The sequence below is a fragment of the Arachis ipaensis genome, chromosome B02 (genome assembly GCF_000816755.2).
Source record: "Arachis ipaensis cultivar K30076 chromosome B02, Araip1.1, whole genome shotgun sequence".
Classification (NCBI taxonomy): Eukaryota; Viridiplantae; Streptophyta; class Magnoliopsida; order Fabales; family Fabaceae; genus Arachis; species Arachis ipaensis.
This window is the reverse complement of record NC_029786.2, coordinates 8,014,285-8,032,086: the sequence shown is the minus strand read 5'-3', so window position 1 is coordinate 8,032,086 and position 17,802 is coordinate 8,014,285. Positions and strand designations below refer to the sequence as shown.

The 17,802-nt window shown below is 32.7% G+C and overlaps 2 protein-coding genes across 2 annotated transcripts in view; one reads left to right on the top strand and one right to left on the bottom strand.

The window, feature by feature from the left end:
• LOC107626736 overlaps nt 1–1,681 on the bottom strand; it is a 5,073-nt gene extending 3,392 nt beyond the window's left edge. The window contains exon 1 of the mRNA XM_016329638.1: nt 1,232–1,681. Coding sequence (XP_016185124.1) covers nt 1,232–1,681 — 450 coding nt within the window. The remainder of the gene's footprint in view (nt 1–1,231) is intronic.
• Nucleotides 3,347–5,004, top strand: LOC107626735. Its single transcript, XM_016329637.1, has 2 exons — nt 3,347–4,705; nt 4,813–5,004. Exons 1-2 carry the CDS (start codon nt 3,347–3,349, stop codon nt 5,002–5,004), a joined length of 1,551 nt encoding a protein of 516 aa, XP_016185123.1.

Here is a 17,802-nt window from a genome sequence, read left to right as displayed (position 1 = left end):
GTTTTTGCCTTCCCTTTCTCTCTTGAAGGGCAAGCGAAGACATGGTTTTATTGACAACCGGATGAGATTGTGACCAATTGGGATTTCTTGAGAAGAGAGTTTCTTGATAAATTCTTCCCACCGGAGAAGACCGACTACATCCGGAAGGAGATATCGGGTATAATGCAAAAGGACCAAGAGAGTTTGTATGAGTATTGGACTCGGTTCAAGAGGCTATTGGAATCTTGTCCACACCATAGATTGAACACTCACTTGCTCATTAGTTACGTCACCGGAGGTCTTTGTACGGAAGATAGAAGATTGCTCACCGCTTCTAGTGGCGGTTCCCTTTCAAAGAACAAGACGGAAGGAGAAGCTTGGAGTTTGATAAATGATGTTGCTGAAGCTACACAACACGTAAGGGTGACAAGTAATCCTCTTAAGTGTGTGATAGAACCATCACCATCCGAAGCAAGCTTGACTAAAGCGCTTAATCAACAAATTACGAACATAAACATAATTAAAAGAAACAGAACCGAAAAAAAAATTATTAACATTAAAAATTTGTGCCAAAAAAGAGCATTTTCATCTGTACGCTATAATTTCTCTTTATCTAATTGTTCATTAGTAATGATATTATATTTATAATTAGTCAAGTTTAAATTATAAAGATAAAATTATGATGGTACAAGAAACATGAGCTGAGAAACAGAACCATGATTTTTCATTAAGGAACGATCAATTAATAAATTGTGAACATAAGTATAATTAAAAGAAACAGAGTTATAATCAGAGAAAAGAGAAACATTAATATTATAAGATTGTGCAAAAAAAAAAAAAGACTAATTGTTCATTAGAAATAAATTAACCAAACCTGCAAGAAATGTGTGAAATCCCTCATTCTTTTCAACATAGATTCTGCATTTAGAACACCTTCTCCATCTCTTAGCCTTTGCAAGATTCATCACCATAAGATCTTCCTTCTCTCTTTCATTTTTATTCAAACTCATAAACTCACCACATTTCATTCCACCATGCCTTCAAATAAAAGAGACCATACCCTATACAAATGAAAAACTATAAGCTTAAAAAAAAAATCCATAAAATTCATAACTCACATATGAAGTAAAAAAGCTAAATTCAGAATATCTTTTTGAAAATTGACCATAGCCTATACAAATTTTAATAAACATTCCTACCACGTTTTTTATTTTTCTTCTTTTTTTTTGTCGACTATATTTTCATAATCAACATCATCATCATCCGATTCAATCACTACTATAGCATCTTCTTTGACATCGTTATTCTCTTCATCATCAGCAACATGAATAGGGTTCTTGTCTAATTGTTTATCCAAAATTGGAGTGTTACAATCTTTGATCACTTTCTGCCATCTCTTGAGCACTTCAAATGGAAGAAGAGAACAAAAGTGTTCAGGTCCATATTTAACCTTGCATTTTGAATCAGGACAAGGCACAATCATAATATTGCTCCTGAGACATGAAGCAACGTATTCATGCATGCAAAACCTACAAAAATTATGGCCACATTTTAGAGTCTCAAACATCTCCCAGGATGGCTTGAAATCACAGCATATTCCACAAAAGGGTAGCTCTATGCCATTCTTCTGTAGTTTCATCATTTTAACTTTTGGATCTTCATTATTAATATTGTGATTATTGCCGTCAATACTTAATGCCATTCTTGACCTTGATGCAAAAAATTGGAATTAAAAAAATCAACTCAGATTTGTGGAGTAGTCACCTCACTCCTCTGTTGCAGATGAGGAATATCGTGAGGAACAAAAAGTGATTCAAGAATTGAAGAAGAGAGAATGCCTATACAAGAACTAAACTAAGAAAGAAAATAATTCACTTGAGTGATTGTTATGTTATATATATACACACATCCATAATCATGTTTATTATCTAAGATATAAGATAGATTCTACCATTCTAAAATTCAAATAAAGATAAAAAGATTTAGATTTAGATAACACAAAAAAATTAGATATATTAATACTCAACCGTATTTTCTAATTCATTTTTAAAGGATGATTATGAATACATTGTTTCATAAAAAATAAAAACGGTTCAAAAAGATAAAACATATTATTATCAATTAAAAAAATATTTGAATATAAATATATTTTTTAATTAGTTACAAATATCGTTATAAATTTTTAAAATACCGTATCAATCAAATAAATTAAATAAACAAGTATAATTTAATAAAAATATAATATTTGTCTCATAAGAATGGGATGGTTGGAGACCCCATACCTAGTTGCGGTTTATGCATTTTTGTAGTTTGTAAAGAAATTGCGGCAGGGGTGTGGCGATTTCTTTTTTATTATGTTTGCGGTTTATGTGTGAACCTAATCCGCTAATTTTTTATTGTGATTTTTATAATAATATAAAAATTATATTTGCATATATAATCTTAAAATGTTATAATTTGATAAAATTAAAATGTAAATAATTTATTTTAGAAAATTATTCTTATAAAAAGATAAAGTATAACTTTTCAAAAAATTATTTAATTGTTTATAAAAAAGTTTAAAAAAAATTATTAATTTTTTTATTATTTCTTTTTAAATAAATAATTTTAAAATTAAAAAATTAAATACAAAATAATTTATTTACAAATTATTTTTAATATAAATATTTATTATTTAAGTTATTTTTAAAAAAAATTAATTAAGTTGTTTGTTGGATCTTAGTTAGATAACATATAAGTACTTAAAACGAACATAATTAACAACAAAATTAACATGCATTACAGCTATACAACAAATTTTAACTAATGAAAATAGTTAATCTGCCACCTGCAATCTAAATTGTTGAAAAATATTAAAATTTCTAGTAGAAGTGATGGCCACACCTACAAAATAAGAAATTTAAAAAATAAATCAAAATATAATAAAATAAAACTAAATTAATTTGCAAATTAAAATTAATTTAAATAAAAAAGATAGTACTAATTAGATACTATACGGTTAATTAGTCAAGTTCAAATTATGAAATATAAGATTATGCTAGCTGTAATGAGAAACATGAGTTATTTCTAAGGAAGCACAACTCAAGGAAGCTGAAGTTACATGGGCTCTGGCGGTGGAATCTGCCACTGTGTTATATGATGACGAAGTGGATCTTATGAGTATATTGCAAGCTGAGAATGCAAAAATAGCGGAGAAGCGAAAACTGGCGAAACAAAAAGAAAAGGCAAGAAGGAGTCGTCCAAAGAACAAATGTAAGGTGAGTAATAATTTGATTAAATGATTGTGAGCTGTTGGAATGTTAGGGGATTGGGGGGAGATGGAAAACTGAGCATGTTAAAAACATTAAAGAAAAAATACAATGTGAACATGTCAGGCTTGATTGAAACAAAAAGGGAGGCTATTTCGAAATATGATGTTGCAAGGATTTGGGGAAATAGTACTGTAGGCTGGGAGTTTGTGGGATCTGTTGGAGCAGCCGGTGGACTTTTGTTGATGTGGGATGATATGATGTTTAAACAAAGTAGTTGTTATAAGGGAGAGAGGTGGTTGTGCATTGAAGGTGTGTTAACAAAGAATAATTTTAAGTGTGCCTATTGTTTGGTGTATGGGGCACATGGGAGGGAAGAAAAGCGGTTGGTGTGGGAGGAATTAAGTTATATAGCAGGATTGTGCCAGGTTCCGTTCTGTTTGTTGGGGGACTTTAATGAGATTTTACAAGTTGAGGATCGCAAAGGAGAGATGAGTTTGTCGGTATCAGCGGAAGAGTTTAAAAGTTGGGTTCAAGACATGCAACTAGTAGATTTACCCCTTACTGATAGGAAGTACACATGGTTCAGGGGTCAGTCTTGTAGCAGAATAGATAGGGTGCTGGTTAATATTGAATGGGTGGAAGAATTCCCCGACATTAGGCTGAGAGGTGGTCCAAGGGGCTTGTCTGATCATTGCCCGTTGATTGTGGAGGATACAATGGTAAGAGAGGGTCCTCGACCGTTCAGGAGCTTGGATTCTTGGTTTACTCATGAGGGTTTTCTAAGGACGGTAAAAAATGAATGGCGAAAGTTGGGAGGTACTCCGTTCCTTGGTAAACTGAAGGCCTTGACAACACCTTTGAGGCAATGGCACAAGGATAATTTTGGTGATATGGATAATAGGCTTATGAAGTTTGAAGATGAGATTAGGAAGCTGGATGATCAGGTTAGTGATGGGATCTATGACGGTACAACAGAGGCTAGACGGAAGGCGTTGGTGAGATTTTGCGGAAAGTGGTACGCTAGGAAGGAAATCCATTGGAAGCAGTTGTCTCGGTCCAAACATGCTAGGGATATGGACAGGAATACCCGATATTTTCACAACATTGCCTCAGCTAGAAGGCAGAATAACAGGATTGATGCTCTGATGATCCATGGGAGGCTGGTAAGGAATCAGGTCAGGATAAAGCATGCAATACGGGGATTCTACAAGGAGTTGTATCGACAGGAGTTTGCTCCTAGGATTGGTGTTCGGGATGGGTTGTTAAAGAAAATTGGTAGGGATGAGGCAGACGCTTTGGAGGTTCTACCTTCTGTGGAGGAGATCAGAGAGGCAGTATGGGATTGTGAATCTTCTAAGGCCCCAAGGAGTGATGGGTACAATATGAATTTTATAAAGAAATGCTGGGAAGAGATTGGTCAGGAGTTCACTGAGGCAGTGATGGACTTTTTTGAAAGGGCTAAGTTACCTACAGATGTAAATTTAACTTGGGTGACGCTGCCCCAAAGTTTGTGGGGGCTAAAGAGATCAAGGATTTCCGACCGATTAGCTTGGTGGGTTGTGTGTATAAAGTGGTTTCGAAGGTGCTGGTGAGAAGAATGAGATCGGTTATGCTAGGCTTGGTGGGTGAGACTCAGACTGCATTTGTGAAAGGCAGAAAGATTCATGACGGTGCTCTCATCGCTTGTGAGACAGTCCATTGGCTGAAGTCACGAAGAAAGAAAGCGGCAATTATTAAGCTGGATTTTCATAAAGCTTATGATAGAGTCAGATAGAGCTTCGTGGATATAGTGTTAGAGAAAATGGGATTTGGACAGCGTTGGAGGAATTGGGTGAAGGAGTGTCTTACTACGGCCACTATGTCGATACTAGTAAATGGGTCGCCATCCAAGCCGTTTAATATGGAGCGAGGCCTACGACAAGGGGATCCTCTCTCTCCATTTCTGTTTGTGCTAGTAGTTGATGTGTTGCATCGGATGCTGGGCGAAGCTGTCAGGAATAGCCGCATTGATCCGCTGCTGGTTGGAGGAGAGCATATCGCATTGTCGCATTTACAATTTGCTGATGATACGATATTGTTTTGTCCCCTGGTAACAGAGACAATTGTGAATTATAAGAGACTGTTGCAGTGTTTTGAGTTGATGTCGGGGTTGAGTATTAATTTTGATAAGTCAAGTCTGATAGCGGTGAATTGTGAGCAGGATTGGATAGATCATGCGTGTGGTCTGCTGGGGTGTCAGCAAGCGGTATTACCAGTAAGGTATCTCGGAATTTTCTTGGGGGCAAATCCGCGTTTGGTGAAGACTTAGAAACCGATAATAGATAAGGTGGAAGAGAAACTCAGTCTGTGGAAAGCAAAGGTCTTAAACAAAGCGGGTAAGCTCGTGCTCATAAAATCAGTGCTAAATAGCCTTCCGATATATTACCTTAGTCTGTACAAGATGCCAAAGGCGGTTGCGGATAAGCTGATATCATTGCAAAGAAGATTTATGTGGTGTAAGGGGGATGGTAATGAGGGTATCCCGTTAGTTAAGTGGGAGCTGGTTCAGGCACCGAAAAAAGCTGGGGGCCTGGGGATTGGGGATGCATTGCTTCGAAACACAGCGCTCCTATTTAAGTGGTGGTGGAGGTTTTCAACGGAGGAGTGCCCATTGTGGAAGAAGATTGTATGCTCGTGTAACAACTTGAACCCTGAGATAATGCTCGTAAATCAGCAGTTACCGGTTAAAGGAGGGCCTTGGAAAGATATTTGCCAATTAAACATCATAGAGCAGAGAATAAAAGACAAAATGCTTACTGGCATGGTGATGGAGGTAGGTAACGGAAAGAGGATTCTGTTTTGGGAGGATAACTGGCTGCAAGGTGGACCCCTGAAAGTGGCTTTTCCAAGACTCTATGCTATTTCAAACCAACAAGGAACTATGATAGGGGATTGTGGGTTTTGGGATAGGCTCGAGTGGATTTGGAATTTCCAGTGGCGAAGGCAACTGTTCCAATGGGAGATGGAACTTCTCCGCCAGTTTCATGAGAGGCTAAGGCCGATGAAGTTGGCAGATGGTGCAGAGGATCATGTGGTGTGGAGGTTTGATAGTAAAGGGGTGTTTTCTACCAGATCTGTTATGCAGGTTCTTCAATCAGAGACTCTGTCAGATGAGATCACAAGCTACAGCTTTACAAGTTCAGTCTGGCGAGGTGTGGTACCTTCGAGAATTGAGCTGTTTGGATGGTTTGTGCTGGTTGGTCGAGTGAATACCAAGGAAAGATTGAGTAGGCTAGGCGTTATTATTCCCAATGATAATATATGTGTTCTGTGTAAGAAGGAGATAGAATCGGTCAAACATTTATTCCTTCTATGTGATCTAACATGGCAGGTGTGGTGCAGTTGGTTGAGGAGTTTTGGTGAGGCGTGGGCTATTCCTGGTACCATTAGGGAACTGTTTGAGAGTTGGACTGGTAGGCATAAGCAAAAACAAGAGCAGAAAAAGTGGCTGATTGGGTTTTTCACAGTGATCTGGAATATCTGGGTGGAACGTAATGCTAGGATCTTTAATCATAAGGAAGCAGGTGTTGAGATTATAATAAGGAGGACGTTTCTAAGCTACAAAGAATGGACCGATAGAGATCCTTTTGGCAGTTGACAGGATTTATTTAATTCTATGTAACACTTGTTATTAGAATCCTTTGCTCCACTTTACTGTGTTGAGCTTCTTTTGTTTCAAAAAAAATGAGAAACATGAGTTGAGTTCAAATTTAAAGAATAGAACCGTAATTAATCAAGAGTTCAATTAGTAATCAGCTTCTATCCCACCTCCCATCCTCCAAATAGCCATTTTTTTATAAATTATATATTTTTAACTTTAAATTTCTAAATCTTATATCCTAAGAATAAAGAATAAATCTAAAAAAAAAAGTTTAAAACATAATTTAACCATCTAAAATAATTAATATTAACTAATTAAAAAATTAACTTCCTATGCTTATTCTTAAAAGAAACAATGCCATCATTTTTTTATTAGGAATGCTCAATCAACAAATTACGAACATAAACATAATTAAAAGAAACAGAATAAAAAAATAAAGAAACATTAACATTAAAAAATTATACCGAAAAAGAGCATTCTCCTAATTAATTAAATCTCTAATCAATAAGATAAAAAGACTTGGCTGTTATTACAATCAAACAAGTTCACATTAAAAACATCTTTTATCTAATTGTTCATTAGAAATGATATTATATTGATAATTAGTCAAATTTAAATTATAAAGATAAATTATGATGATACAAGAAACATGAACTGAAAAACAGAATCATAATTTTTTATTAAGAATCGATCGATCAATAAATTGTGAACATAAACATAATTAAAAGAAATAGAGCCAAAAAAAAAGACTAATTGTTCATTAAAAATAAATTAACCAAATCTACAAAAAATGTGTGAACATCGCTCATTCTTTTCAACATAGATTCTGCATTTAGAACACCTTCTCCGTCTCTTTAGCCTTTGCAAGATTCATCACCATAAATCTTCGTTTGCTCTTTCATTTTCATTCAAACTCATAAACTCCCCACATTCCATTCCACCATGCCATGCAACTTTACACTGGGCACAAAACAATCTATGATAATGTGGTGTCTCTCATATTTTTTGATGTCTGATCTAGGTGATTGTTATGTTATATATATACATATCAATAATTATGTTCATTATTTAAGAAATAATACTACATATTTAAGTTTTTTATTAATAAAGTCTAATTAAATTAGTCTAACGTAACAAAAGTCAATCAATTATGATTAATATTATTTCAAGTTTTATTGTTTAATTTGATTAAACTTGGTTCATAAAAAACTTAAATGTAAAATATTACTCTTATCTAAAATAGATTCTATCGTTCTTAAAACTTAAATAAAGACAAGAAAATTTAGATTTAGATTTAGATAACACAAAAAAGATTAGATATATTAATAGTCACTCATGTTTTCTAACTGATTTTTAAAAGTTAGTTATGGATACATTGTATTTAAAAAATAAAAACTAATTCAAAAAGATAAAGCACTATCAATTTAAAGGAGAAAATATTTAAATATAAGAGAAAAGAATAAATCTATCCTTAATTTTTTGGTATGTGAACATTTGATTTCTGATGATATAAAAATACATTTAAGTTCCTAACTTCTTCAAAATCTAAGTCTAATTTGTTCTATTTTAAAAACTCTCCCACGTGTGTATCCGTATCGATCAGGTCATACAACGGGAGTCACGTTTGATTTTTCTATTAGGTCTGATAGATCCAAGTGAATATGAGGGATCCATATGTCTAGATTTTGAAAATGTCAGGACTTAAGTATATTTTCAAATCCTAGAGAACTCCAATGTCCGCAGATTAAAAGATCAAAGATCTATTTATCGTTTTTTCTAAATATAAATATATCTTATTAATTAATTACAAATATCTTAATTAAATTTTAAAGAATAATACTATAATCCAAGTCTTTTTTATGAACTAAGAGTTCGTACTAGTTTGGATTGGTTTTTTTAGTGAAAAAGTATTTTTTTTTAAATAAAGTACTATTATTCAATTTAAAACATATTTGGATACGTCTTTTAAAAAAGTACTTTTATTAAAAAAAAAGCAAAAACAAAAGCGTTTTTAGGGCTTGCTTGGCACCATTCTCGAAAAAGATCTTTTTTCAAACGATATTTTTTTAAAAGATCTTTTATAAAAGTAAAAGTGATTTTATATTTGGATATCTCATGTAAAAATATCTTTTTATCAATTAATTATGTTTGAGTAAAATAAGATAAAAGTTTTTTTTTGTTCATTTATTATGTGAAAAATATCTTTTTTTAAGGAAGAAAGGTCTTTTAAAAAAGATGTAAATTGTAACTTTTTGAAAAAGATGTTTTTTTTTCTAATACTTTTACTTTTACTATTAGAATTTGTCAAACACACTAAAAAATAAAAAAAAAACTTTTTCATTTATCGATTTAATAGCGTCAAAACAAGTACTTAATACTTAAAAACTCTTTTTAAAAAGTCTGTCCAAATATAAAATAATTTTTGTTGGTTAAAAAAAGATCTTTTTAAAAATAAAAAATAAATATTTTTTTCAAAAGCTAATCCAAACTGACCCTTGGTTTGGGAAGTAGCAAAAGCTATTTTTTTTTTTACTTTTAAATTATGAAAACTCATGTTACGAATGTTTCGTACCATCTTTAAAAGATCTTTTTGACTTTCTAAAAAGTTAATTCAAAGTATTTGAAGAAATAGAAAAATATGACTTCTCTCTTTCTTAAAAGTTATTTTTTATCACTTATATTAAAAAAAAATTTACTTCAAAATAAAAGTAAAAGAGACCATGGCCTATGCAAATGAAAAACTATACTAAGCTTAAAAAAAAAAAAACTAAAATTCACAACTCAAATATGAAATAAAAAAGCTAAATTTATAATATCTTCTTGAAAATTGACCATAACTTATACAAATTCTAATAAACATTCCTATCACGTTTCTTATTCTTCTTCTTTTTCTTGTCGACGATATTTTCATAATCAACATCATCATCATCCGATTCAATCACCACTATAACATCTTCTTTGACATCGCTATTCTCTTCATCATCATCATCTGATACAATCACCATTGTAGCATCTTCTTTGACATTGCTATTCTCTTCATCATCATCAACATGATTAGGGTTCTTATTCAATTATTTATCTAAAATTAAAGTGTTACAATCTTTGATCATTTTCTGTCATCTCTTGAACACTTCAAGAAGAAGAAGAAAGCAAAAGTGTTCAAGTCCATACTCAATCTTGTATTTCGAATCAGGACAAGGCACAATGACAATAATGTCCCTAAGACATGAAGCAATGTATTCTTGCATGCAAAACCTACAAAAATTGTGGCTACATTTTAGAGTCTCGAACATCTCTTACGATGGCTTAAAATCATAGCATCTTGAGAGCTCTATGCCTTTATTATGTGGTTTCATCATTTTAACCATTGGATCTTCATTATTAATATTGTGATTATTGCGGTCAATATTTAATGCCATTCTTAAATTTGATGCAAAAATTTAGAATTATAGAAGTAATTAAAGAAACCAACTCAGATTTGTCAGTAGTCACCTCATTCTTCTGCAGATGAGGAATACGTGAGGAAAGAAAATTGATTCAAGAATTGAAGAAGAGAGAGTGCATATACAAGAACTAAACTAAGAAAGAAAACAACTCACCAAATTGATTGTTATGTTATATATATACAGTTATACACATCTATAATCATGTTTATTATCTATGATTTTTTTTCTCAACGGTAATTAAATTTCATTAAGAAAGAGAAAGGTTCAATTAGACTACACACAAAAGGGAAGAAAAGGAAAAGTTCCACCAAAAGACAAAACCTGTGCTATTACAAGGGACTCAATTTTAGGGATTTAACATGTTCTTGGTCTCTCACTTGCTGTCTTTCGAGCTTCTTCAAGACATATCCATGGAGTCTTCCTTCGCTGCTCAAATATCAACTCATTTCTAACTTTCCAGTTCTGCCAGGTAAGATTCACGGCCAATTCCTCCTTCTCCACTGTGTTATTGCCTCCTTTGATGCTGTTTTGAAATTCAAGCCACCATTTCCATGTTTCTACTTCGTGAGTCGGCGATGGAAGTCTAGCTAGTCTCCATGCTTTCCTTCGAGTCCGGGCACATCCATAAACAATGTACCACTGTTTCTTCTTGCTCGTTGCACCGAGGACAAATTAGACTGATTGAAGGGATTCTTGAGTGGAGCTTCACTTTCACAGGTAATCCTTCATGGAGGGCTTTCCATATAAAGGTTTTTGTCTTCGGTTGACTCTTTGAATTCCAGATTTCTAACCATAGCTTTTTGATTTTACACTGTTCAGGTAGAAAATCAATTGGGGGATGATTGAATTGAAAGGCTATATGGTAACCTGAGGACACAGAGTAGCAGCCATTCTTTTCCTTCATCCAAGTAACAGTATTTTTTTCGTTGTGTATATTGGTATGTATAATTGCTTGAGAAATTTCTGGACTGAACCATTCTCTGATTCCATTGTCTGTTTGGTAATATGAGGTCTGAAACCCAAATTAGTCTTGGTTCTGGTCTGACATTAGAATTAGGAGTAATTGTAGTAAATTCCTTGACCTAAGAATCTTCTCTGATCCTTACTGAGATACCTCTTCCAATTTTTCACAGTAGGCCTTTTTCTAAGACTTTTCTTCCTTCTAATACACTTTCCAATCCCATGATGGGTTGTTCCCTGCTTCTCCTCTTAGGAAATCAGTGTATTTATAGTATTTACTTTTGTACATCTTTGATAGCAGGGAGTTTGGCCGCTTTAAAAGTTTCCACCCTTGCTTTGCTAACATTGCAAAGTTGAAGGCCTTTAAATCTTTGAAATTCAGTCCTCCTTGAGCCCGCAGTCTGCATGTAATTTTCCACCCAATGCAATGTATTCTTCTTTCGTCCCTTTTTTGGCCCTACAAAAAATTGAGCATAGAACATTTTATATCTTCCATTAGGGTGTCTGGTAGCTTGAAACAACTCAAAGTGTACAATGGAACCGCTGTGGCTACTGCCTTGATCAAAACCTCTCTGCCACTCGGAGACAAGAGAGCTCTCTTCCAGTGTTGTAGTTTTTGATTTACCTTGTCTCTTATGTAATTAAATGTTGCTCTTTTCGATCTCTGAACAACCAAAGGCAAGCCAAGGTATTTGTTCTGATTACCGACATGGGAAACTTGTAATATCTCTGCTAATCGGTCTCAAGTCCGAATTAGAGTGTTGTTGCTGAAAAAGACTGAAGATTTATCTAAGTTAACCACTTGTCCACTGACTTCTTCATATACTTGCAGAATACTCAGTAAGTTCTGACAATCTCCTTTCGAGGCCCAACTGAATGGGATAGAGTCATCTGTAAAAAATAAATGACTAATTCTAGGGCATCTGTGATTGAGTCTCAATCCAGAAATATTCTGTCTCTGTTCTCCTCTATGGAGCAGATGGGAGAGTCCCTCTGCACAAAATAGAAATAGATAGGGAGAGAGAAGGTCACCTTGTCGCAGCCCTCTACATGGCTTAAAATAGCCATGAGGTTGACCATCCACAGTAACAGAGTAAGAAACCGTCATCATACATTCCTTCTAATACACTTTTCAGTCCCATAATGGGTTGTTTCCTGCTTCTCCTCTTAGGAAATCAGTGTATTTATAGTATTTACTTTTGTACATCTTTGATAGCAGGGAGTTTGGCCGCTTTAAAAGTCTCCATCCTTGCTTTGCTAACATTGCAAGGTTGAAGGCCTTTAAATCTTTGAAATTCAGTCCTCCTTAAGCCCGCGGTCTGCATGTAATTTTCCACCCAATGCAATGTATTCTTCTTTCGTCCCTTTTTTGGCCCTACCAAAAATTGAGCATAGAACATTGTATATCTTCCATTAGGGTGTCTGGTAGCTTGAAACAACTCAAAGTGTATAATGGAATCGCTGTGGCTACTGCCTTGATCAAAACCTCTCTGCCACTCGAAGACAAGAGAGCTCTCTTCCAGTGTTGTAGTTTTTGATTTACCTTGTCTCTTATGTAATTAAATGTTGCTCTTTTCGATCTCTGAACAACCGAAGGCAAGCCAAGGTATTTGTTCTGATTATCGACATGGAAAACTTGTAATATCTCTGCTAACCGGTCCCGAGTCCAAATTAGAGTGTTGTTGCTGAAAAAGACTGAAGATTTATCTAAGTTAACCACTTGTCCACTGACTTCTTCATATACTTGCAGAATACTCAGTAAGTTCTGACAATCTCCTTCCGAGGCCCGACTGAATGGGATAGAGTCATCTGTAAAAAATAAATGACTGATTCTAGGACATCTGTGATTGAGTTTCAATACAGAAATATTCTGTCTCTGTTCTCCTCTGTGGAGCAGATGGGAGAGTCCTTCTGCACAAAATAGAAATAGATAGGGAGAGAGAGAGGGTCACCTTGTCACAGCCCTCTACATGGCTTAAAATAGCTATGAGGTTGACCATCCACAGTAACAGAGTAAGAAACCGTCATCATACACAATAATTTAATACACAATACTTTAGATGGCAATAAAATATTTTATTTTTAAATAATTAAATATAAAATATATAAATACAAAAAATATTACTTTATTTTGGTGTTATTTTATCAATTGCAAAATCTTTCCGGTACCGATTCGTTATTTACCTAAACATAGTGTATATATACTTAAAAAGATGTTTAATTACTTTGTTGGTTCCTATCGTTTCGCAAAATTCCGAATTAGGTCTCCATACTTTTTTTCCTTTTAATAGAGTCCTTGCACCAATTTATTTTTTAATTCGGGTCCCTATACTTTATTTTCCTTTTCATTGGGTTCCTGTACCTATTTCTTTTGTTTTAATTAGATGCCTATACAATTAAGCCAACTACTGTAAAGAGACCTGAATGAAAAAAAAATGGATGCAAAGAGCCAATGACCCAATTAAAAGAAAAAAAAAAAAGTATAGAGTTCTAATTGAAAATTTTTCCAAACTATATGCCTCAACAGAGTAATTAAACCTTAAAAATATTCCGAACGTATAATGCTATGTCTTATTCTCTATTTCCATATTTTCACTGCATTTTTTAAAAGAAGATTTAATTTTTCTGATGGTCTCTATAGTTTTGCAAAATTTGTAACTAAGTCTTTGTACTTTTTTTTAATTGAGTCCTTGCACCGAATTTTTTTTTAATTGGGTCCCTCCTTTTTTTTATTTGGGTTCTTGCACTAATTTTTTTTAAGTTCGATACCTAAAATATTAACATAATTACTGCTAAAAAGGACCTACTTAAAAAAAATTATTTGGTGCAAGTCTCCAGTTAAAAGAAAAAAAGATATACACACCTAATTGAAAATTTTACAAATAACAAAATGATTAAACCTTAATAGGATGTTTACAAATTATTAACATTTTCACCACCATAAAAAACGGTCACGTTGACATGGAAGTGTTGAATTTATCATTCCATTTACTTTTTTTTTTTTGGGTTACAGTCCCCTAGCACCAAAATCTCCTAGAGAGTCAACCTAACCCCCGGCCCACCCATAGTATTTCAAGATAAGGGGCCCAAAAAGGCAAGTTTATTCATCATATCCGTTCAACGGATTTCTTCTGCTGACCCGGAATCACCATCCCCCACCAGCTTAGCTACAATCTGGACCAATTTAAACCAGTCCTGCAGCTTCTGCAAGCCGTTCAGTAACGTCAGCGAGCTGCTCCCCCAACTACCGGCAGAGATCCACGCGTCAACTATGTAACGAACCAAAGAGCATATCTGTATCTTCACATTTGTACGCTATAATTTCTCTTTATCTGATTGTTCATTAGTAATGATATTATATTTATAATTAGTCAAGTTTAAATTATAAACATAAATTATGATGGTACAAGAAATACGAACTGAGAAACAGAGCCATGATTTTTAATTAAGGAATGATCAATCAATAAATTGTGAACATAAACATAATTAAAAGAAATAGAGTCATAATCAAAGAAAAGAGAAACATTAACATTATAAGATTGTGCCAAAAAAAAAAAAGAAGACTAACTGTTCTTTAGAAATAAATTAACCAAACCTGCAAGAAATGTGTGAGCATCCCTCATTATTTTCAATATAAATTCTGCATTTAGAACACCTTCTCCATCTCTTAGCCTTTGCAAGATTGATCACCATAAGATCTTCTTTCTCTTTCATTTTTATTCAAACTCATAAACTCACCACATTCCAATCCACCATGCCATGCAACTTTACACTGTGCACAGAACAATCTATGATAATGTGGACACTCAGAACAAGTCACAACTTCATTCCCATCATTATTCACCAACATTGCTGAACAATCCTTGAAAGGGCAATAGAATTTCTTTGATGTTGCAAGAACAAGATTCTCACAAAGTGCATTCTCCCATCTTTCAAACACTTCCTTTGGAATTATTGACATGCAATTCTGAGGCTCCAATATTCCTCTGCATTTTGGTTCAGGACACTTCACATTTTATATATATTCTCTTGAATCTTTGCAGCTACATATTTTGCAATGCATTCATCACAGAATGAGTGGTTACAGTTTTGGTTGATGAAAATCTCTTGGAATGGTTTTGAATCCATGCAAATAGCACACAAGACTACTTGAAGATCATGAAGATAACTATGATTTTTATTAATCAAGTCTAATTAAATTAGTCTAACATAAAAAAAATCAGTTAAGAGTAAAGTATCGTTTTTGTCTCCAATGTTTGGGGTAAGTCCTATTTGTGTCCCTAACGTTTAAATCGTCCTATTTGTATCCCTAACGTTTATAAAAGTTATTCAATGTTATCCTACTATCAATTATACTAACAAATCAGATTATATTTTTCAATTATTCTCATTTGGATGTATTCATTTTCAATTAGGCCTCACTTAGATGTGTTCGATTTTAATATTATACCTACTATTTGTGTTTAGATTCAATTATGTCCCTAAAAGAGTGAATTATGTAAATGTTGTAGGAATTAGTTTTAACTTTTAATGAGTTATTTTTCGGAGTGGATCATCGATTCTATCCCAGACATTTGTATTCTAAGTTCAAGAAGTGATTTTTAAAACTCAAACTAAAGCGTTCATGATGTGTAATTGACGGCAGGATAACATTGAATCACTTTTACAAACGTTAGGGATAAAAATAGGACGATTTAAACGTTAGGGATACAAATAGGATTTACCCCAAACGTTGAGGACAAAAACAATACTTTACTCATCAGTTAATTATGACTAGCATTATTTCAAGTTTTATTGTTTAAGTTGATTGAATTTGTTTTATAAAAAAAACTTAAATGTGTAACATTGCTCTTAATTAAATATAGATTCTGCCGTTCCTAAAATTTAAATAAAGACAAGAAAGATTTAGATTTAAATTTAGATAACACAAAAAAAATTAGATATATTAAATTATTAATAGTCAACCATGTTTTCTATCTGATTTTTAAAGGTTAGTTATGGATACATTGTTTTCGTTAAGTTTTTTCTTTTATTTTAAAAAATAAAAACTAATTCAAAAAGATAAATCAGATAGTACTATCAATTTAGTTAGATAATATAAATACTTAAAAGAGCATAATTAACAACAAAATCAGCATGCATTACAACTTCACAAAAACTTCTAACTTCTGAAAATAGTAAATCTGCTACTTCCAATCTAAGTAGTTGATTAAATATTAAAATTGCTAGTGATATCTATTTATATACAACCATGGTACTTATTCCATGGCTTTCCACAAACATAGCAGAAGTGATGGCCACACCTACAAAACAAGAAATTTAAAAAATTAAATCAAAATACAATAAAACAAAACTTGAGTAATTCACAAATTAAAATTAATTCAAATAAAAAAGACAGTACTAATTAGATACTATACCATTAATTAGTCAAGTTCAAATTATGAAATATAAGATTATGCTATTATAAGAAACATGAGCTAAGTTAAAATTTAAATAATAAAACCATAATTAAATCAAGAGTTCAAAACACGCCCCTCCTTCCATTAGCCAATTTTTGATGAATTATATATTTTTTATTTTAAATTCCATTTTTTTAAACTAAATCTTAAATTATAAATATTATATCCTAAGACTAGAATATAGAGAGTTACCAAAAAAAAAAGTTACCAAAAAAAATATCCTAAGACTAAAGAATCAATTCTAAAAAAAGTCTAAAAAAAATTTTAAAAATTTAAAATAATTAATATTAACTAATTAAAAAATTAACTTCCTATACTTATTCTTAAAACAAACAATGCCATTATTTTTCATTAGGAATGCTTAATCAACAAATTACGAACATAAACATAATTAAAAGAAACAGAACCGAAAAAAAATTATTAACATTAAAAAATTGTGCCAAAAAAGAGCATTTTCCTAATTAATTAAATCTCTAATCAATAAGATAATAAGATTATGCTGTTATTACAATCAAGCAAGTTCACATTATGAACATCCTTTATCTAATTGTTCATTAGAAATGATATTATATTGATAATTAGTCAAGTTTAAATTATAAAGATAAAATTATGATGGTACAAGAAACATGAGCTGAGAAACAGAACCATGATTTTTCATTAAGGAACGATCAATTAATAAATTGTGAACATAAGCATAATTAAAAGAAACAGAGCTATAATCAGAGAAAAGAGAAACATTAACATTATAAGATTGTGCCAAAAAAAAACTAATAGTTCATTAGAAATAAATTAACCAAACCTGCAAGAAATGTGCGAAATCCCTCATTCTTTTCAACATAGATTCTGCATTTAGAACACCTTCTCCATCTCTTAGCCTTTGCAAGATTCATCACCATAAGATCTTCCTTCTCTCTTTCATTTTCATTCAAACTCATAAGCTCATAAACTCACCACATTTCATTCCACCATGCCATGCAACTTTACACTGTGCACAGAACAATCTATGACAATGTGGACACTCGGGACAAGTCACAACTTCATTCCCATCATCATTCACCAACATTGCT

Coding starts and splice junctions, on each gene's coding strand:
- LOC107626735 (XM_016329637.1), top strand. CDS start 3,347: ATGTCAGGCTTGATTGAAACAAAAAGGGAGGCTATTTCGAAATATGAT. Junction 4,706..4,812: donor GGGCTAAGTTACCTACAGAT/GTAAATTTAACT, acceptor GTGGTTTCGAAG/GTGCTGGTGAGAAGAATGAG.